The sequence below is a fragment of the Poecilia reticulata genome, linkage group LG10, assembly GCF_000633615.1.
Source record: "Poecilia reticulata strain Guanapo linkage group LG10, Guppy_female_1.0+MT, whole genome shotgun sequence".
In the NCBI taxonomy this organism is placed as follows: domain Eukaryota; kingdom Metazoa; phylum Chordata; class Actinopteri; order Cyprinodontiformes; family Poeciliidae; genus Poecilia; species Poecilia reticulata.
Genome location: NC_024340.1, coordinates 27,120,031 through 27,140,297, shown reverse-complemented (window position 1 = coordinate 27,140,297; position 20,267 = coordinate 27,120,031). Strand labels below are relative to the sequence as shown.

Sequence of the window (20,267 nt, the reverse complement as noted above, 5' to 3'; positions counted from 1 at the left end):
TTTTTGGTATAATCATTTAATATTTAAAAATTACATCATCAGATGGACCAAAATTTTATATGTAATTTTTTGAATTTTAAAGGACAAAATGAAAATACATCATATAACACTACAAAATAAAATCAGGTTAAAGAAACGTTATTCCAAATCGAATTCTTTTAACAGAAAACTTCAAAATCGCAGATGTGTCTGGGGAAATTTTGACTAAAATAAGCTTGCTGTTCATGTAGTGAAGTTACACTACATAGAGTACCCAGAAATGTTACTTTTGTAAAGTTACTCAAGTAAAAAAGTACAGAAGAAATTCTACAAGTATTTTTTTTTTCCCCCAAAAAAAGTTACTCAAGTAAATGTAACTTAGTCACTCCTCAACTATTCAATGGTGATGATGCAAAACAACAATCTGACTGAGGTTGAGCTCATCTTAAAAAGAAGAAAGCCTGAAATGTCAAGTCTGTAAAGCAAAGCTACTACCTCATTCAATCCCAGAACTTGTGGAGTGTGACAACTTTGCAACAAGGTGCTGTGTAGAGAGAGGGAATGGCTTTTTGGTCCGTTTTACACAATCATTCAAATCATTTTATAAAAGTGCCAAAAAAGTGACACATTTCAAATTACGACGCTTCAGCTTTAAGAGGCTGTTGGTTTTGGAGTACGCAGCGCCGACGCTCACGCGGAGGAGGTCATATGACCCGCCCGCATTCTGCTGTTGTTCCGACTGACAGCTGAAGACAGAGGTAATGTGGACTATTTTTAACTCTAATAACTAATTTATGTCTGGAAGTTAACACAGATTTGTGTAAACGAATGCGATACAGTCGTCGCGATACTCCCCCCTCCCCACCCTCCCCACCCCACTCTTAAAGAGATACACAGTGATACATGAAGCGGTACTGCTGAATGACTGGGGTTATCTTGATGAGTCTAAAGTCTGATTTAGGAGTGTTTGCAGCACTACTTCGCTGCTGGAGTTCTCGTCTTAAAGGCGAAATTATCGCTGTTTTCTCCTGCAGGACGATGAAGCTGATCATCCTAAATGACTACGACCAGGCAAGCGAGTGGGCTGCAAAGTACATCAGAAACAAGATTTTACACTTCCAACCTGGACCCAACAAGTTCTTCACATTAGGACTCCCCACAGGTAAGCGGAAACAGAAAGCGTCCATGTTCTGGTCATTTCTTTTCTTATTAAAATCCCGATATGAAGCACTGAATCAGCCAGCGTGCCTTAGTTGCCCTTTTTTTTTCTCTTTTTAAAAAAAAACCAACCCACATCTGCTGACTCGGAGTCAAATAAAGGGATTTAGTTGGTCTTTATCAAAAAGCGAAGATGGCAAAAAAAAGAAGGAAAGAGAAAAGAAGAGAAATCCTTTGCAATTTGTATTTTCCATTGGACAAAAGATCCAGTTAACACCCACTTATATGATGGCTTCAGTAGGATAGGGTGATGCAAAGATAATTCAGCAGCACTGAAAATAGGTCAAAGCAATAATTTTAAAAAGTATTAAAGCATCTGTTTTATATCTGATGGGGTTACACATTAATGCTCAGAATAGGGTGACTATTGTATTGAAAGGAGATGTGATTTTCCCTGCTGACAGTTTTGAAACAATTTAATGTAAAAATTTTCCAAATTTTTATCAACCACAAACTCATTGGGTTTTATTGGGAGATTTTGGTGGTAGAAGGAGAAGAAATTATGATAAAAAATAGTGGTCCCCATATATTTAGGATATACAGTATAGTTCCCCGGTGGACAAAGACTTAGGATCAACAATGGTTTTCCTGACCTCTTCTTCTACAGAAAACTGTTTGTTGGAAAGCATCACAACTTTTAAAGATTTAAATATATGGACCTCCTCTCCTCTCCTCTCCTCTCCTCTCCTCTCCTCTCCTCAGGAAGCACTCCTTTAGGATGTTACAAGAAGATGATCGAATACTACAAAAACGGAGAAATCTCCTTCGAGTTTGTGAAAACCTTCAACATGGACGAATACGTTGGTAAGCGCTGATCTCCGTTTATCTGCAGCTTCGAGGACTTCTCTGTGTGATTTTCGTTGAGGACATTTTCATGAACCCGTGTTGCAGGACTTCCCAGAAATCACCCTGAGAGCTATCACTCCTTCATGTGGAACAACTTCTTCAAGCACATCGACATAAGAGCAGAAAACGCTCACATTCTTGATGGAAACGCAGCTGACCTTCAAGCAGAGTGCAGCTCCTTTGAGGAAAAGATCAAAGAGGCCGGAGGGATCGAGTTGTTTGTTGGAGGTCAGCCTTGATAGCAAAACACTTTAATCCCTTGTTTAAATGGCGTTATGGTTGAAGAAAGATGAAACTAAAATAAATCCTGACATTTTGTTGCAGGGATTGGACCTGATGGCCACATTGCCTTCAATGAGCCTGGGTCAAGTTTGGTTTCCAGAACCAGAGTGAAGACGCTGGCAAAGGACACAATCATGGCTAACGCTCGATTCTTTGATGGAGATCTCTCTAAAGTTCCCACCATGGCCCTGACAGTGGGAGTGGGCACCGTCATGGACGCAAAAGAGGTTAAATTTCAACAACGCATATATTCGTCATGCCGTTTGGGGTCTTCCTGATGATCAGTGACTGAATTCTGCGGTTTCAAACCGTGTATTGATTTCTTAATGAGTCACATTTTCTTTCCGGTCAGGTCATGATCCTTATCACTGGAGCACACAAGGCATTTGCTTTGTACAAAGCAATAGAAGAAGGTGTCAATCACATGTGGACAGTGTCGGCCTTCCAGCAGCATCCGCAGACTGTTTTCGTATGTGACGAAGATGCTACCCTGGAGCTGCGGGTTAAGACTGTCAAGTACTTCAAAGGTACGCCAAAAGCACGTTGCATATTTCGCTTGTCATGCATAAATGGTTTGTATTTAGATTAGCACAAATCATGAAATTGGTTGCATTGAAAAAAAGAAACTCACTATGACTCTGGATGAACTTTAGACATCCAGATACTTTGTGTTGATCTATAACGTAAAATTCCAGAAAATACAGATTTTAGTTGTAATGTTACTAAATGTTTTCAAAGATTTTATCACAAAATCTGCTGAATTTTGCTTGTTTTTTTTTTTTTTCCAGGGATGATGCATGTGCACAACAGGCTAGTGGAAACACTTCCAAACCAACAGAAGAAGTGAAGATACCTCTTATATGGAACAAAATATAAAAATACACTCCAATCATTCCTCCTACAATTTTAACTCCAGCTGGAGAAGAGGATGGATATCCAACTCTTCTATTTTTAATGGCGCAGTGCAGGCTGTGAGGTTTTAAATGATTGTCAGCTTCGTGTCATTTTTGTTCTTTGTAATAAAATGCGTGATTTATATATCTTGTGTGGCTTGGTTGATTTTCCCAGCTCCACTTAGATCACATGACTAAATGACGCCTTTCGGTGTTCCTCGTCCATATTTGTGTGGAGTTTGCTAAATTTGCTCAAAATGCAAGTTCGCTCTTGAGTTAGGTTTTTCCTTGCAAGAACATTATAGCATTTTTTGTTTAAAAATATATGTGTGTCTTTTAAATACTATTTAGCTTTTTTCTGTAATAATTGTTACGAATCGTATTTTAGGGATATGTGGAGAACTACAGTTACCGACAGTCCTTGAACGCAGCTTCAAAACCGATCTCGGCTCAGAGAAAGAAGGAAGGAGATGGCCGACTAGTAGAAGGAAATATCATATTTCTGCTTCTCTGTCGGCAATATTAGTTTTATTCAAGGTTAATTTTCACAGTCTGAAACCGGAGGGGGACGTTAAAAACATTTAGCCCCTGTTCCACGATGGCAGAACAAAACAGCAACGTCAGATATCAGGAGGTAGGTAACAGGTTGCTGGCTCGCTGAAACGCTGCTAACAGCTAGCTGTCAGTAAGCGAAACAAGGAGCTCAAGCTACCGAGCGTTTGTTTACGGGCGGAGGCCCCATGTGTAGAAAAATAATTTAACCTTGTTTTAAACAAAACTACACCCAGTCAGGCTCGGGTAATATGACTGTTACTGTCAAATAAAGGTAGCATGTTTGTTTTAAGCTAATCTGTTAGAACGTTAGCTGCCTGAAAACTAGTTTAGTCCTGATTGTAACGTTAACTTCAGGAAAACCTCATAACAGTGGTATAGAAATGCGACTATGAAGCTAATCTGAAGATAAAAGCTTATCACTAAAATGTAGAAGTTGTAAGTCTAAGAAATTAATCATTTTAGATCTAAATACAATGTGAATCTTGGTTAAAAAAAAAAAAACTAATGCAAAGAAGACATGACATCCTGTGGAGTTGCGTACTGCGTGTATGCTTTAAAAATAGGCCGGCCTGAAGCATAAACGATCTAAGCCTTCAGGCCAGGAGAGAGCACTTGCATATTATGCAAAATATAAGAATGTAAACAATAACAAACCCAGTAATTTCATCTGATAGAGCCCTCAAAATTCTATAAATTAACATTGATACGTTTATTTTCGGATCCTTTTGAAATAATTGATAATGTATGTCATTCAATAGCACCAAACTAATGTTATGTAGTAAGTGCGTAAGTAAATAGTTATGATAGAATAGACTTCTATGGTTGGGTAAACATTGAGAGAGAAAAAAAAAAAAACATGAGTCATGCATTAATCGGCTGAATTATGACATCAAACTGTACCTGAAGACATCTGCAAACACCTAAAGTTAACAGCAGTGTTGGGATTATTACTTTTATTTACTTAATATTTAAAATGTTTGTTGAGTCCCTGCACTTTGCATTCACAACTATACAGTCCATTGCTGAAAGTTTGTGCTATTGCAGTTTTAACAATTACAATAAACACCACACAATATCGCTACCAAATTCTCAGTCCTTGTAGCTCCACACTAATTGGTATATTAAATAAATATAATTACGAGTGTGCATTTGTTTTTTGGCAACGGTATTCTACTAAGAGAAAGTGTTTCAAGTTTAAATTACTTTTTGTTTTGCAATTTTCCTTAAGATGAAGGAACCAGAAAGTGATCCTGACTAATAAACATTTGTCCTTTGCTGCTTAAAGTAAACACATCTTCTCTGGATAGCTACAATGTTCAGTAAGATAAGCAATCCCATTTACATTAAATATCACATTACAGACAGCAATAGTGAAGATGTTTTGTTTTTTTTCTCTTTCCTTCAGAATTTCTACATAATTGTTTTTCATCCAGCATCGTAGTGTGTTTTGTTCAGACAAAAAGCTGTATTGTTGTTGTGTGCTTTTATTTCAACAGCTGGTGAATGAGGAGGAGCCCGCCCAGTCCTCCCAGGAGAGCTCTGGACAGGATGCACCACCTCCCTACAGCAGCGTTGCTGCAGCCGATGCAGGTTAGGAAAGTCTCTGCTTCACCTCCACCTGTCAGGCGACACCCTTTTTTTTATTGACTCAGTCCTATTGATAACAATGTATGACAACTCGCCGTCTAAAGTGAAAGTGCTTATCTTTAAAAGCAAACGTCGTTAATCTTTAAAATGAATCTTTTTCTAAGAGCAGTTGCTCTCGCAAAGTGTATAAAACCCAACTACATCTGGAAAGTCAAGAGTATTTTACTGAAGCCGTTCTGTGACCAGCAATCAATAGTTTAAATAAAACAAATTCCATAAAGTTAGTAAATACTACTACTATGGTCCTAGTATTAAAATGCATATGACTGGAGAAGGTTCTCCTTGGCCGTAGATTATGTATTACCTAAGGATGGTGTAGGCTGAGTGGAGCTGGTGTCATGTTTCTAATCTCGCGTCTTTAGAGGTTGTAGGTCAACCCGCGTGTTGCGTAAGTGGGCGCAGCCTGGAGCTCTTCCTGGACGAGTTCATTGATCTGAACTGGAGTTGTTAGTGTTTGAAAGGAGCACTCCTGGATGAGAGCCAGCCGACCCAGATAAAAGTCTTGGCTTTTATGGGGGGGAGAGCGCGAGCTGTAATGGACATGTCTGCCGCTAATGCCGTGCTTCCTGCTGTAACTCATCCCACCCAGGTCAGGGTTTCGAATTCTCAGCTGCTGCTTTCGTTTTTAGAGGGAAGCGAAAGAAGATGTCTTCTGCACGTGTCAGCAGCCGGTCCTTAACCACAGCGCGGTAATAATCAGTAGTTCTTGGCTTTCGTTTGTCCCCGAAAGCAGATTTATATTTAAATCATTTAAAATTGCCATCGAGACTGTTGGTGTACGCAGTGCGTGGCACCTCAGGTCTGAGCTTTCACAATCATTTAACCGCTGGTTTGAAAGTATCTCCACCATGACCTTAAATCTTGTCAAATTAACGTCCTATCCAAGACATAATGTTCCAAAACTTTCAGGATGTGAGCGCTGATATGCCTGCATTTACGTCTCAAAGTTCCCCTCATGCTTATTTTCTGCAAGAGATTCAAGATACAAGATTAATTTGCCTGGTACTTATTGAAAATGTACAGTCTTTTCTCACCAGCCTCTGATTGTACGTGTAGCAGTTTAACACTGAAGGATTAGTAATTTCTAATTTCTGCTTCTACATCCGTCTGAAGTACGTAAAAACAAGACAACTAGCACAGAGCGCACAGCTGGTCTAAAAATGGGAGGCAGAATGGGAGGATCGACTAACATCCATCATAACAGGCAGAAATTGCAGAAAGCAAAAAAAAAAACTTGCAAAGTCATAATTTTTTTTCTCTTCCTGTAAGCTTCACGCTGATCAAAAAGCCCTCTTCACGCGTTCCATCCGCAGCTTTCTTTGAATACAAGGAAGATGGAGGGAGATTTCCCAACCCTCCGTCGTACAACGTCGCCACCACTTTACCCTCCTACGACGAGGCCGAGCGAAGCAAGGCCGAGGCCGCCGTGCCCCTGGTCACCGGAAGGGTCTCGGTACGTCTCCTCCTCTCTCTGCCGTGTCGGGAGGCAGCAGAAGTAAGCAGGGAGTCACTGGAACGCATGTCCCGCTGTCGTTGCAGGAAGACGACTTTGTGGCCAGAGATGACTTCGAAGACGCCGACCAGCTGCGGATAGGAAACGACGGCATCTTCATGCTCACTTTCTTCAGTAAGACGCGGTCTAGATCTTTGAAGTGTTTGCTGGTAAACCGGTGTAGAGAGAGAGAGTGAGAGGAGGCGTTGTACGTCTAGATCAGAGATCTTCAGGCCGAGATGCAGCAGAACAGTTTGAGTCTTTGTGTTTTGAGCTTTGTGAAGTTTCTCTGATTTTTACTTTTTTTTTTTTTTTTGGGTGGATAGATGCCTTTGCTTAATGAATGAAATCTTTATTTGAAGTGAGCATGTTGTATTTATTTATGTTATGTGTTAAAATTGGTTTGACTAGAAAAATCTGCAAGAGAGCAAATATGTTTTCACAGTATTTTGTATAATTGTTACCAAGTTCAACATGCTAAACCTCCAACCACATGAAGTAGGAACCTTACAATCAATCACTCAGAGCTAATTATTTATTTATTTTGATTAGCGAGTGTGCATCATTCCAGATTTGGTCAGTTATCAAATTTAATTGCCTTTTTTTTTTTTCTCTGTTTGTTTTCACTGCTACACCGTATGACGTTCCCCGTTCCTCGTTCGTTCCTTTCTGTATTCAAACATGTGGACAAACGTTTCTCCCGCTTGACGTCATTTGGAACATTTTTCTGTCGCCAGTGGCATTCCTCTTCAACTGGATCGGCTTCTTTCTGTCGTTCTGTTTGACCACGTCTGCGGCCGGTCGATACGGAGCCATTTCCGGCTTCGGCCTGTCCCTCATCAAATGGGTTCTCATCGTCAGGGTGAGAGCGCGTTTCCGTCTCTACGCTCCTACCGTTCAGGGCGCATCACGCTTGCAGCTCCTTTACACCGCATCTCTTTCTGTTCCTGCAGTTTTCCACTTATTTCCCGGGATACTTCGACGGACAGTACTGGTTGTGGTGGGTGTTCCTGGCTCTGGGTGAGTGAGAGGCGTTTTGTGTATTCGTAAAAGTCATTTTATTCTAGCTAAAACAAACTTTATTTGCTTCTTTTATGATTGTACATCTGAGATTGTCTGTCATGTCATCATTTATGGATTTCAGGTTTCATGCTGTTCATCAGAGGCTTCGTTAACTACTCCAGAGTGCGCAAACTGGTTGATCCCACTTACGCCAACCTGCCCAGAACAAGAGTGCTTTTCATCTATTAGAGGCGAGTGCATTTAGCTTAGCTGAGATGATCGTTTACTCTGGTTGCTAGAGTTACAGGCACACCTGGTAAATGTGTTAAAAAACCCATAAAATAAATATTTTTTTATGACAGGAACATCATTTTAAATACTGAAAGTTTCTGTTATTTTCTTCTCTATAAAATCATTGGTGCCACGATTCTTATCAGTCCGTCTATTTGTAGTTTTTACACTCTTGTACTCAATGGATTAGCGTCCATAGTCCAGCTTTTCTCCAGTATTTATGTTGTTAGACTGAGGCTGACTTTATCTTTTTCTGTGTGGATCCTCCTAAGAGACCGGTTTAAAAACCATTTTTAGTCGTCACGTTTTGGCGTGCGAAGATGTCGACGGATTAAACCAAACGGTTCTAGATAAAGTCCCAGTAGAGTTAAACTCTACATCTCCCCCAAAACGCATCTCAGGATTTATTACACATTTGTTTTCCCCCCACTTCACTTTCCAAAGTCAAATCAAAGGTGAGATGTTTCAGTGTGAAATTCCTTTACTGTGACGACCTTCTTCCCCTTTTTTATTTTTTTTTTATTTTTATTTTTTTAAGGTTGTTTTCTTTTACACATTCACCAGAGTAGCCAATAAATGTGTTGGCCAAACTAAATGCGGCCACGTCTGCAACTCAACATCTGGTGCAGAAACGGATAATTTGATCTTTGCCGGGCCTTTTCCTCTCTTCACGTCGAGCAGATGGAAGGCGGCGAGAGGAGACGAAGCAAAACGACGTTCGAGAGTCGCACGAAGAGAGACTTGACCGGAAATCAGCCAGACGAGTTCTAGACGAAGACAACCTCAAGATGGTAACATATTCAGGAAATATATAAAACATGTGTTTTTCTTTTGTTTAGACATTTCATTAATGGAACATGGTAAGCAGTAATAGTCCCTTTAGCTATTCATTAGTGGCTAATGTTAAGTGCTATTTACATCTGTTGTAATGTAAGAGTATTTTGCCTTATATGATTTGATGGTAGCATAAGAGCATGCATCTGCCGCCAGGTTATTAATTAGAGCCGGGCTCATGTTGGCCAACGGGTTTTCTAATTCGCGCAGCACTGTAGTTTGACCACAGCATGCAGCACACTCTGTAACATTCACTTCATCGGTCTAATATCCAGTTAGACGTTTGCATTTCAATCAGCTATTGGCTTTAAGCGGTGCTGTTCCTTCTTCAACCGCTAGGGGGCGGCCGATGTCTTCACATTTCCAGACGTTTTCAGTGAGAGATAAACAAGAGAGCCTGCTTGTAATTTGCAATCCAAACATACCAGATCGACCTCTGTTTGTCAAGAGGTTTCGTTTAATAATTACTGCGGGTGAAAGCAGGTGAAACGATCCAAACCTGGAAGAAGAATTCAACTTACTGAGATGCTCTTGAAAAGAAATCCAGCCTCTTGTTTTCGTCTCACCCAGACTAGCGTCTAAATCTCTGAGCTGCTGCAGTGGCGCTGCTGAATTTTGGTGTTTGTCTGAGAAGGTCTCATTTAAATGCTGCAGTCTGACCTGCAGATGACTCCGCTGTGAGTCAGGGAGAATCTCTGCTGGAGGAAAAGCTCAGAGATTTAAAAAAGCTGTCTGGATTTCAGCTGTTAATGATCAAGTTTGAACAGCTGCATCACAATAATGAGCACAAAAATAGCTGAAGTTCCTCCTCCAGGTGGGATTTTTGCTTTAAGATTTAATTGACAGATTTTTTTTTTCCTTTCAATTTTCTTCACACTGCGTTAGAAGTTGGTATCAATTAAATCAAGAACGTTGCTTTTCAGCTGCACTTATAGAAGTGTTAGCAGTAAAACCCAGACGATGTTATTCCCAGACCACACTGAAACAGTTTGAATCATTAACTTCATACTTCTGCCATGGCTTTGATTACAGCCCAGTTATGCTTGTTTCTATGTGATGTAGAGCTAAACTTTGGGGTCATGTTATGTAACTGTACAGAAATCATGTAGTGTTAAATAAATGTCACTTTCAATGGGTCCTCTGGGTCGTCTGTTTTTATTTTTTTTCCTAATTTTCACCCATTTATACAACTTTTCTCAAAGTATAAAGCTTCAAGTCAAGAAAGACGTGAAGCTCTATAGAGTCTTTTTTTTATCAGCAGAAACTTAAGTGTCACTAAATCACTGAACCTATAACATTTTGAATTTACAAGAATAGTTTTATATACCTGTAAACGTCAAGAGTTCTGGTTCTTGCTCATAAATTCACAGGGGAAGTTAAGAGAAACTCAGCAGGAACCTGGTTAGTGATAAAGTTTCTCTGGTTCTTCCTGTCCACATACAGGCACATCTCTTAAGAACCACACTATTACTCAAAAGGTGATTCATTTCATTAGATTTATTGCACATGGATAAAATTCAAGTATTAGTTTCTGTTTGCTCTGATTATCAGCTTGCATGTAATGCAAATCAAAATATCACAGAAGAGCATTCTCTGCTTCAGAAGTTGCTGAACAGAATGAATCAAATTTTATTTGAATAGCACATTTCAGCAATAAGGCAAGTTCAAAGTGCTTTACATCATAAAAACACAAAAATCAACAATTGAAACATTMCATTTTTCCAAGTGTCGTCATTAAACATCAAAAATGTTGGTTAGTGTTTCATTTATTATGGTGAAAAAAGGAACTCTGAACAGAGTCTAGATTCAAAGAAACTCGTCTGTTTTACAAGTTTCGGGAAGTTTGTTCTAGATTAGTGGTGCATAGAAGCTGAATCCTGCTTCTCCGTGTTTGGAGATGCAGAGCAGAGCCAGAAGCCCTGAGTGGTCTGGTTGATGCAACAACAACAGCAGACCTTTAATGCGTTGCGGTGCTAAGGACTGATGCGGTCGTCGTTCATGACTCTGATCTGGTGGCTCTTGAGGCGCTGACTCACATCTTATGTGAGTCAGTGCCTCACATAAGATGTGAGACATTATTAAAAGGAAGTGGTTATCCCTTCTGATGGCTTTGGTTATTCCTGTTTTTTTTTCTCCCACACTTTTTGCTTCCACTCAACTTTCCACCAAAATGTTTCGATACAACTAGGAACAGTTAGCTTTATTTGGAATAATGCTTTGTAGTTTATGCCCTTGTGGAGGGAGTCTAAGACTTTCTGCTGGATAATTGCCAAGTCAGCAGTCTTCCCTCTGAGCATACTAGGCCATCAAATAAAACACTTCTTAAAAGTCCACTTATAATCTGTCTTATCTGATATTCAAAGTCTGGAGAAATCAGGATTGTGTTTCAGTTAGCTGAGTTAAATAGCTGCTAAGTAAAGGCTGCGCAGACGTGTTAGTTGACAGGAAGGATACAACTCTAGAGGTAAACTACTCATGCATCAGAGCTCAACATTCCTCACATCCCGTCACTAGAGAGGCTCACTAATCCCAGGAATCCTCCAGCTGTCTTGGGATGAAGAAGATGGCCTTCTGTCCGATGTGGGTTCTTGGGCCCAGCTTAGTCCTGCCGTTCTTCTTGAGGCCGACGTACCAGCTGCTGTCCTGGTATTTCTGAGACTTGTACGTGTTGTAGTGGTTCTCCTCCAGGTTCTCCAGGAAGCGGCACTCGTCGGTTACTGTGGACTGACGGAGACGGAAGGTTGAAGGAACGACGCGTGAAGCTGAATGGATCTCCAGAACGTTAGAAGTAGCTGTTGGACACTCACCGAGCCGTACAGACGGCCTTCTGCGCTCATGGCCAGGTATCGCTCTGCCGCCTTTCCCAGGATGACGACGACGCCTCTGCCCACGGCTACGAGCTTTAGCACAGCTGACGGGAAAGACRGGTGAGAAATCAGACTAGATGCAAACCTTTTACAGAGGCTCTCGAACCTACAGGAGCTCTGCTGCAGCTGGTTTCATCCAGGAAGCTGCTGCTGCTGCTGCTGCTATTTTATAAGCCAAATAAATAACGTATCTGTCAGATTTAACCTTTGATCCCCACCGTAGAGCTTCAGAGACGGATGTGATCAGTTAATCGTATTTATGTAAGCATTTAGGAGAGTGTTTTCATTTTCAGCTGGCCTCGATGTGCTTTTGATGAGAAAAAAAATAAATAAATGTGGACATACTCTGAGAAAAGGAAACGCATGTTGATTCCTGTTTGTTTGTGTTGGTTTGACAACAGGGAAACGTTTTCTTGCACCCTTTTTCCTTCAGTGGGGTCGGGAGGGGTGCTGGTGCCCATCTCCAGCCAACATTTCGGGCGAGAGGTGGGGTTCACCCTGGACAGGTCACCAGTCTGTCGCAGGGCAACACAGAGACACACAGGACACACAACCATGCACACACACACTCACACCTAGGGGCAATTTGGAGAGGCCAATTAACCTGACAGTCATGTTTTTGGACTGTGGGAGGAAACCGGAGTACCCAGAGAAAACCCACGCAACGCACAGGGAGAACATGCAAACTCCATGCAGAAAGACCCCAGACCGGGAATCGAACCCAGAACCTTCTTGCTGCAAGGCAACAGCTCTACCAACTGCGCCACTGTGCAGCCCTGAGGAAAGGTTTTAATTTTGAAAATAAGAAAACTCCCACAGAATGATACTTGCATAATTAAAGCATTTTTTGGTATTAATTTACCATCTCAGGTCTTCTTGAATAAATGTTTGGATGTGTCGGGGGTTTTTTTGTTCTTGCCTGTTCCTCTCATCTACCCACCGCCCCGCCCCGTCTCTGCAACATCATGCTGCCGCATCACATCATGCTTGCTTCACTATGGGGGATGWTTGCAGCTAAAGGAGGAGGTGAGCAGTGCCTGATTTCCAGACCTGGTGTTTGGGATTTAGGCCAGTTCAGTTTTATTCATCCCAAAAAGAAAGTTGGAAGGACCGACTGCCACAACTTGCTTACAGCTCATTTTCTGAGAAGCAGAGTTGATATTCAACGGCAACATATTCCYCGGATGGTTYAWTCAGTTGTCGTCGAGCGCTGCTAATCCACCTCRTTTGCTTTTGCCACTCCCCTTTAAATCTGTCTGGATGTACAGTTCGAAAGCTGGTCAGAGAGAGACSTTGAAGCGGAGAGTATAATCATCCCCCCAAATACGGTCGGTGGAAGAGATGGTTAGAACTTCTCTCGCTGTTTTTTTGGTCCTGCCCTGCATCCACAAAAGTCTCCTTGTCAGGCCCTGATTATTAGATTTTTATTTGAAAAAGAAAATTCAAAACCACACACCACTTTCCTTCCAGTTCTCCATGACGCAGCACTGTCTGTCAGTCTGCTCCATAAAGTAAAACTTACAAAAAAAAAAAAATCCAGTAACATCTGAGGTTGAAATGTAACAAAATGTGAAGTTTAAGAGCTCTGAGCTCTTTTGCCAGGCAGTGCACCTCACATTACACAGCATTCCTTCTGTCATTTGAAACATTTCTTCTTTTTTTTTTCTTTTTTTTTCACTGTTTCACTTGTGAACTTCAGATAAAGCAACTACTGTAAAGAGGCAGATCAGGTTCCCTCCTCAATAAATGAGAGAGACACATTATACTTTCAAATGTCTCTTTGCAGTAGATGTAATTTGAGTGCATTTATTCAGTGACAACATAAAAAAAAGAACAATCTTAAACTAAAACTCCCTCAGCACAATTACTGGTACCTCAAAGRACCTATTTATAGATAAATGTGAAGCTATCCTTTATTTTAGGTCTTATTTTTTTTCTCTTAATRATCAGAGCATGTGATCAATGAGTAAAGCTATGATTTATTGGGTACAACAGCAATGCAAAACATTTCTTTTAACCATTTTCTTTGGTGAGGTCCCATATTTATCTAACCTCTGGGGACAGTGAGCAGGTTGGTTAGAAAATCTGTGAGATCAGCAGCACAAAGTAGCACAATGGTATCACAAAGTTTCCATAACAGCCTTWAGAAACTATAGTAGCTACTCGCCAACTGATTATATGGGAGTGATCCCAGAAAAACAAAACAATAAAACCCCCAAAACATTTTATGTTCAGCCATCAGCAACGAACTTGTGGAGCTTCCTAAACGCAGAGAAACTCTCCACATGGGTCTGTTGTGAAACAATGGATGAAAAAGTGACTCGTCCTCTGTTAAGCATGGTGGAGGTTATATGATGCTGTGGGACTGTTCCTCTTCCAAAGGTCTTAAGAACCTTACGGCACATTTTAAAAAACATAATCCTTTTCTACGACGGARTTRCAAATGGGTTGTCACTGAGTATTTTCTAAGTCTTTCTAATCAACACATGAATGTTTTTCCAGCGTCTCTTTGCAGAAAAATGGTCGAAAGTGGACTAGGATGGTAACTTCTTACATTTACTCTGTTGCCTTTACATGAGTCAGGTTTTTGGGGAAAAGACGACTTTTAGCAGTATTTTCACTAAGCTGTACTTTTTAACTTTTTGAGTACTTTCATTACTAGAGTAAAATGTCTGGCTACTCATCCCACTGAGAGTAACTTCACTGAACGAAGCTTAGTTTTAACCAAGAATTCACCAGTCATAGACACACACCTGAAGCTTCTGTTAAAATTTTATACTGAAAGAATTTGATTTAGAATTTTTTTTTTTTTTTTTTTTTTTGCAATTATATGAATTACTTTCATGTTTGGTCTTTAAAATACCGACATTGTTTACATAACATTGTCTGATGACGTAATTTTGAAATATTAAAAGATTACTCTTTTGACGATTTACTACTTGAATCACCAAATACTTTTCTTTTTTTTTCTTTTTTTTTTTTTACTCTTACCCGAGTAAGTTCATAAAATTCCTCGCTCCTTTTCACTGTTACTTGAGTAAAACCATGTTGAAGTAACGCTACTCTTACTTGAGTACACATGTTTGGGGTACTGCACCCACCTCTGAACAAAACCGCCAGACCTCCCTCAAGCTGTGTGCTTGTGACTTTAGAGAAGATCACAATCATTTCCGAGCTTCACTGGTTCGTGGGCCGGTGCTGCAGTTTGATGCGCCACCGGAGGAAACGAAGGCATCATGTTTGCAGGCCTGACCTGGATGGGAAATGCGCAGTGTGCTGCGGCGGCGGCCTCACTCACTGTGATCGTCCCGCTCATCCCGCTCGCCCCGCACCGTCCCATCGGCCAGGATCTGGAGGTGGTATCCGCCGTTCATGCAGTACAGCCGCGTCGGCCGCCGGTAGTCGCGCAGCGTGGGGCCGCCGTCAAAAGCTCGCTCTTCGGCCGCGACCGCGTCTTCATCCGCCATCATCCTCAGGGGACAGCGGGGCTCAGCAGGTGGGTCACAGGTGGGGGGTGGGGGGGTTTGGGGGATGGTCTGTGCCCTGCGGTGGTCTACTGTTGGTGTCGTCGAGAACGAGCGAGGCGCGCCCCCGATTCCTGCCTCAACCTGCACCTTCCGTCATGAATCAACTGAGGTGGATTAAAACTCCCTAAAATGGTTCATAACTGTAGCACCTGTGTAAACATGTTGCATTTTATTTTAATGCTCCAGTTTTATTTCGATATAACGTTCTACAGCAGTAAAAGACACAGTTTCATATTATTCTGTTGGCTGGATGCAAAATATGCCAGTTGCATATTATAGTTGTTTAATCCAGACGTTTTCATCAGAATCAGTGAGTTTCAAAGGACATTGGTTTCTTTCATTACTTCTCATCATTTTGCCACTTCGGTGTAAGGTTTATTCTTTATTTTCACAATTATGTTTGTTGTGGTTAGCTGCTGAGTGTGCTATTTAAATAAAATTGATGATTACAAAACACGTTTATCAGTCGTACGTTTCCAGGACTAAAGCAACAGTCTTTTCAAAGGACTCTAAAAAGTAATACAGGTGGAATTCGATCACAAGAGACTGAAAAACTAGAAGAATAGAATAAATTAAGAAACAAAAGGAATCAAAATTGCATGAAATGACAACTAATTTCCTCCTCGCATTAAATCGCCAGGCCTGATTGTTATGGGCCTCTATGAGTCAAATAACAATCAAATCTGGTTTCAGATATTTTTTTTTCCAAGTTTCACAACCTAAATGTTTCTTCGTTCTGCCACTGAAGTGCGTTTTATCATGACTGTATGCGACAGACCACCGAAAGGCTAAAATGGAATAAAAACCAGGGTTTAATGATTGTTCAACCCCTTCACTCTGATACCTCCAAATAAGATGTTTTGCTCAAGCAGCTCAAGCTCACCGATTTGACGGAGAGCGGTGTTTGAACGTCAGTTTTCATGTCTTAACCACAGACTCTCAATTGTGTTTTTATCTAGACTTTGACTGGGCCATTCTGACAGTGGAGAAAAACTTGGATCTAAGCCTGTGTGGATCATATCTCTGGCAGTACGGGGCTCCTGTCCAGCTGGAATGGGGGGAATCTCCTCCCCAGTCCAGGTCTTACAGCTCCACCATCGACTTCCCACGAACTGTGACCTCCCCAGAGCATGATGCTGCCACCACATTTCACAGCAGGGATGTCGCGCATGGTCACTTATATTTTGAGAGATTAAATTACATAAAACGGGATCAGTTGGACAAATATATTTGCTGTTCTTTATTATTATTTTTTATTTAAAAGAGGTTTAATAAACACAGGAATGCCAAACTTTTCACATTTTTGTTGGAAATTCATGAATTGTTTTCCTTCCACTTCGCAATAACCCGCTGCTTAATTTCAGTCTGAAAGCTAAATTCTGTGGTTCACACGGCAAGAAAGGATACTTTCTTTAATCAAAGACGTTTGGTAAAACATTATGCCGAGTATTCCGCCAATCAGCTGCTAGTTTACGTATTTAAAAAACGGGACGTGATTCTCACTGGCTCTCCCTCATCAGGTGTGGGCGCCTTTAAAGTGCTTCTGCTTTGCATCTTGGCGAGGTTCATTTTCAGGGCATCTCAACAGTAAATAAACCAGGTGTCAGATGGAGAAAAAAAAAATTTATTGGATGAACAAGTGCTGTTACCAAAAAAAAAAAAAAAAAAAAGGGGGTGAGGTGGGGCTTACAACGAGCTTACCATGTCCAATGTTCAGAACGGGGCTGACGTCAGCATACAGACGCTTTTACTGGAGAAGTACCACACAAACACGTACGGTTTGACCTTTAATCGATGGAGGAGAAAGATCAACAAGAGTCACGCTACAGAGGAGAAATAATACAGAGGGGGTAGGTACTGAAAAAACCATCTGAAGACAAATACACCACATGTTCTTTACAATGGATTATATGTACATATTAAACTTGTTTTAGGCAAAACAAACAAACAAACAAAAAAAAAAAGCTCTTTTTTTTTTCTGAGAAAACATACACCAGTGAAACGTGATCCGCCCTTTGTTAGTCTCATAGTTTCTGTCTGCATATGTTTTATACAAAATAGACTTTCAAACAATATTTGGGTAGTGCAATTTCTTAGATTCAAGCTGGTCGATTACTTTCACAAACAGTTTGTGTATGAAAAAAGCCCAAGTCCTATCCTATTCACAGTATCACACAATTTGACCAAAGACTTGTTTAAAAAAAAAAAAAAAGAAAAAAGAAAAAAATGGGGTTGTGGGACCCGCTGAAGAGAGCTGTACATTTGTCATCTGAGAGCTCTGGAGTTTACACTGACATTATGTGTAATCTGTCGCCTTTGGTCACCTTGTACTCTAACATTAAATAGGCCGTTTGTGTGAGTGATTACAATTTCCTGAATATTTTCCCCCAAAAAAGAAAATCTGGCCTGCAGAGATAAAAGTTAGAAGTGAGATCCCCTGTATGAAAGTAGCTTATACTGTGTTAAACAGGATGGAAAAAAAAAAAAAGTAACAAAGGTGAAGGTGATAAGATTATCTGTCTTTTCTATTGCATATTCAGTTGTGCACAAAAATGTAAACAGGATACATTTTTGGGCAAGATGAGGCAAGTGTGCGATTTCTTATATATATATATATATTTATATATATATATATGTATATATATATTTATATGTATATACATATATCTATTTCTTTCTCTCTATATATATATACTTGGAAAGATGAAGAGCAGCAGCAGAGTTTTGGATACACTGAATGTGAAAGTAACCCTCAAAACAGGTAGGTAGCAAGGATGGTTTTCATCTATTCTGGTTAAACCTCAGAGGAAAACAGAACATTTTGTTAAAAGTCTACAGACGGTATGAGCGGCGGAGGCAGATTCCTTACAACTTTGCACATCTGTCAACTGAATTTTTAACAATAAAACGTCAAAAAAAACAAAAAAACAAAACACAGAAGTAGCCACGCGTGCGTGAAGCTGTCGGATGCTTTTGGTTCTTCACGTCGGAGCAGAAAGTGGACATCAATGCAAGTGTGAATCAGATCATCTGTTTTTAAAAACCTGAGCTCTGGAGCAGAGTAAAACATATATAGGTTGCTTTTTTATGTATTTGGGATAAACATTGAAAAACAGTTCACTTTGCCATGTTTTATATCTATATATATATATATGTATGTTTATATATATAAAAGTGAGCAGTATGTATATATATATTTATATGTAAATATATATATACATATATATATATACCGTAAAGTCTTTGAGACTTTACGGTATTTTGTATTTACTGCGAGCGATCACTTGACATATTTTGTTTCTTTCTGACAGCTCACGACATATCATCTACAGATAACAGTTCATATCTAATTTATTAATAACTCTCTAAATATCACATTCATAGTAAAAATCTTAAAGTAAAAGACAGATCGGGAGTCAGGAGACACACAGACGACAAGCTGCGCAGATTAGAAGAGAGACGTTGCAACGCATCAATCTGAAACACCGACAGACAGTTCCCCCCTTTTACTGCGTGGGACTGAAGGTCAGGCAGCTCTGGACTTCTTACTCCTTTCACCAGCTAAGTGTGTTTACGCTTTAATGCTTGGATTTGTCTGAGAATTAAAAAAAAGAAAAAAAAAAAGAACAATAAGAATACTGACCGACTTTTAGCATCCCTGAAAATAGACAAAAACAGGAGTTTGGCACTGGAAAAGAAATAAAACAGGAAAAAAAAAAACAGTTCCCAGAGAATAAAAAGAATCAGTTCTGCCTGCCTCTGCAGTCAGTAATGGGACTCTTTTTCACTGCGATGTGGTAACTGATGCAAAGTGCTGTAAAAAAAAAAGAAACGCAGCAGGGGGAAAGGGGCGGGGCGTCGAGGCACGGCTACGTAGCAGACAGTCCGAACACATGCAAAGGGTGCGGCACACATACACGCAAACTTTAGGTCAAGTCGGGCTGCAGAGGCAGCACAGGGGGCTTTTTATCAGTTATCAGCATCTGTTCACGTGATCGACCAAACGCCTGACCAAAAGTGCCGTTTTATTCATTAAGCCATTACTTATTCTGTTGAAAAGGATTTCATTGATTTCTGGGGGGAAACCGTCGTATTTGTGTTCTTGCTAAGACCTGAGATTAATACACATCATGTCTCTACAGTAATGCGGATTTCAGGATGTATATTAGACACAGAAGCAGCACGGTACTGGAAGCCCTTTGCGCTACATGCTGCTCGGAGTCTTTGAGACTTTACGGTATTTTGTATTTACTGCGAGCGATGGAACACCAGAGCGGATGGCACAGAAAACCTATTTTATCATTTCAAAGCAACGTTTAGCGGTACAATAATCTGCACACCTGTGACTGGGAAGGTTTATCCATTACCTTGATTCCAAATTGTCATTATATCTGCATCGCATTCAAATTCACATTTTATTATAAGTGCAGTGCTTAATGTAGAATTTTCTTGACAACAAAAAGACGATTTATTTATATAACTATATCAAATCAGGCATAATGACAGCTCGAGTATTAATTGATTATATCGATCTCTGAATATTAATGTGTTTTTTATTTACAATAAGTAGCTCTCTAGCCTGCTATTGTGCCACACAGAGAAGGACGATCGGCCGGTGGAGACCAGACGTCTCATCTCAGTAAAGAGACGGTCGATACCAGAGGTAAGAGCTTTCTTCCTCTCAGACGGAGTTCACTTTTTAACGTTCTTAACTTGGGCTTGTAGCAGAGACATGACAGTAGTACCAATCTATATCTTTGCAAAAAAACAAAACAAAACAGTTTTCGCCCCCAAAAATGAAACTATTCCTTAAAGAAAACGAAACGTATGCAGT

At 40.3% G+C, this 20,267-nt stretch overlaps 3 protein-coding genes and 1 long non-coding RNA gene across 4 annotated transcripts; 3 read left to right on the top strand and 1 right to left on the bottom strand.

Moving 5' to 3' along the window:
- The first annotated feature begins 629 nt into the window (after window positions 1-629).
- Window positions 630-3,360, top strand: gnpda1 (glucosamine-6-phosphate deaminase 1). Its single transcript, XM_008420054.2, has 7 exons — window positions 630-737; window positions 1,014-1,141; window positions 1,900-2,001; window positions 2,089-2,271; window positions 2,368-2,552; window positions 2,678-2,852; window positions 3,114-3,360. The coding sequence occupies exons 2-7, from the start codon at window positions 1,018-1,020 to the stop codon at window positions 3,170-3,172; spliced, it is 828 nt and encodes a 275-aa protein (XP_008418276.1). The 5' UTR covers window positions 630-737; window positions 1,014-1,017; the 3' UTR covers window positions 3,173-3,360.
- Window positions 3,361-3,644: 284 nt separating this feature from the next.
- On the top strand, window positions 3,645-10,176 carry ndfip1 (Nedd4 family interacting protein 1). Its single transcript, XM_008420055.2, has 8 exons — window positions 3,645-3,852; window positions 5,270-5,363; window positions 6,734-6,873; window positions 6,960-7,047; window positions 7,650-7,774; window positions 7,866-7,932; window positions 8,057-8,165; window positions 8,887-10,176. The coding sequence occupies exons 1-7, from the start codon at window positions 3,817-3,819 to the stop codon at window positions 8,161-8,163; spliced, it is 657 nt and encodes a 218-aa protein (XP_008418277.1). The 5' UTR covers window positions 3,645-3,816; the 3' UTR covers window positions 8,164-8,165; window positions 8,887-10,176.
- Window positions 10,177-10,518: 342 nt separating this feature from the next.
- Window positions 10,519-15,401, bottom strand: fgf1a (fibroblast growth factor 1a). The gene is made up of 3 exons (XM_008420057.2): window positions 15,205-15,401; window positions 11,847-11,950; window positions 10,519-11,763 (listed from the first exon to the last, which is right to left on the bottom strand). The coding sequence occupies exons 1-3, from the start codon at window positions 15,374-15,376 to the stop codon at window positions 11,563-11,565; spliced, it is 477 nt and encodes a 158-aa protein (XP_008418279.1). The 5' UTR covers window positions 15,377-15,401; the 3' UTR covers window positions 10,519-11,562.
- LOC103471209 (uncharacterized) lies at window positions 15,313-17,921 on the top strand. Its single transcript, XR_534607.1, has 2 exons — window positions 15,313-15,402; window positions 16,393-17,921. It is a non-coding gene; the product is annotated as an uncharacterized LOC103471209 (long non-coding RNA).
- Window positions 17,922-20,267: the final 2,346 nt, after the last annotated feature.

What these genes read in the sequence shown, in the direction of transcription:
- gnpda1 (XM_008420054.2), top strand. Translation starts at nt 1,018, where the DNA reads ATGAAGCTGATCATCCTAAATGACTACGACCAGGCAAGCGAGTGGGCT. An exon ending in CACATTAGGACTCCCCACAG is followed by an intron (nt 1,142 to 1,899) that starts GTAAGCGGAAAC and finishes TCCTCTCCTCAG; the next exon opens with GAAGCACTCCTTTAGGATGT. An exon ending in CAACATGGACGAATACGTTG is followed by an intron (nt 2,002 to 2,088) that starts GTAAGCGCTGAT and finishes CCCGTGTTGCAG; the next exon opens with GACTTCCCAGAAATCACCCT.
- ndfip1 (XM_008420055.2), top strand. Translation starts at nt 3,817, where the DNA reads ATGGCAGAACAAAACAGCAACGTCAGATATCAGGAG. An exon ending in TGGTCACCGGAAGGGTCTCG is followed by an intron (nt 6,874 to 6,959) that starts GTACGTCTCCTC and finishes CTGTCGTTGCAG; the next exon opens with GAAGACGACTTTGTGGCCAG. An exon ending in AATGGGTTCTCATCGTCAGG is followed by an intron (nt 7,775 to 7,865) that starts GTGAGAGCGCGT and finishes CTGTTCCTGCAG; the next exon opens with TTTTCCACTTATTTCCCGGG.
- fgf1a (XM_008420057.2), bottom strand. Translation starts at nt 15,376, where the DNA reads ATGATGGCGGATGAAGACGCGGTCGCGGCCGAAGAGCGAGCTTTTGAC. An exon ending in GGATGAGCGGGACGATCACA is followed by an intron (nt 11,951 to 15,204) that starts GTGAGTGAGGCC and finishes CTTTCCCGTCAG; the next exon opens with CTGTGCTAAAGCTCGTAGCC. An exon ending in AAGGCCGTCTGTACGGCTCG is followed by an intron (nt 11,764 to 11,846) that starts GTGAGTGTCCAA and finishes CGTCTCCGTCAG; the next exon opens with TCCACAGTAACCGACGAGTG.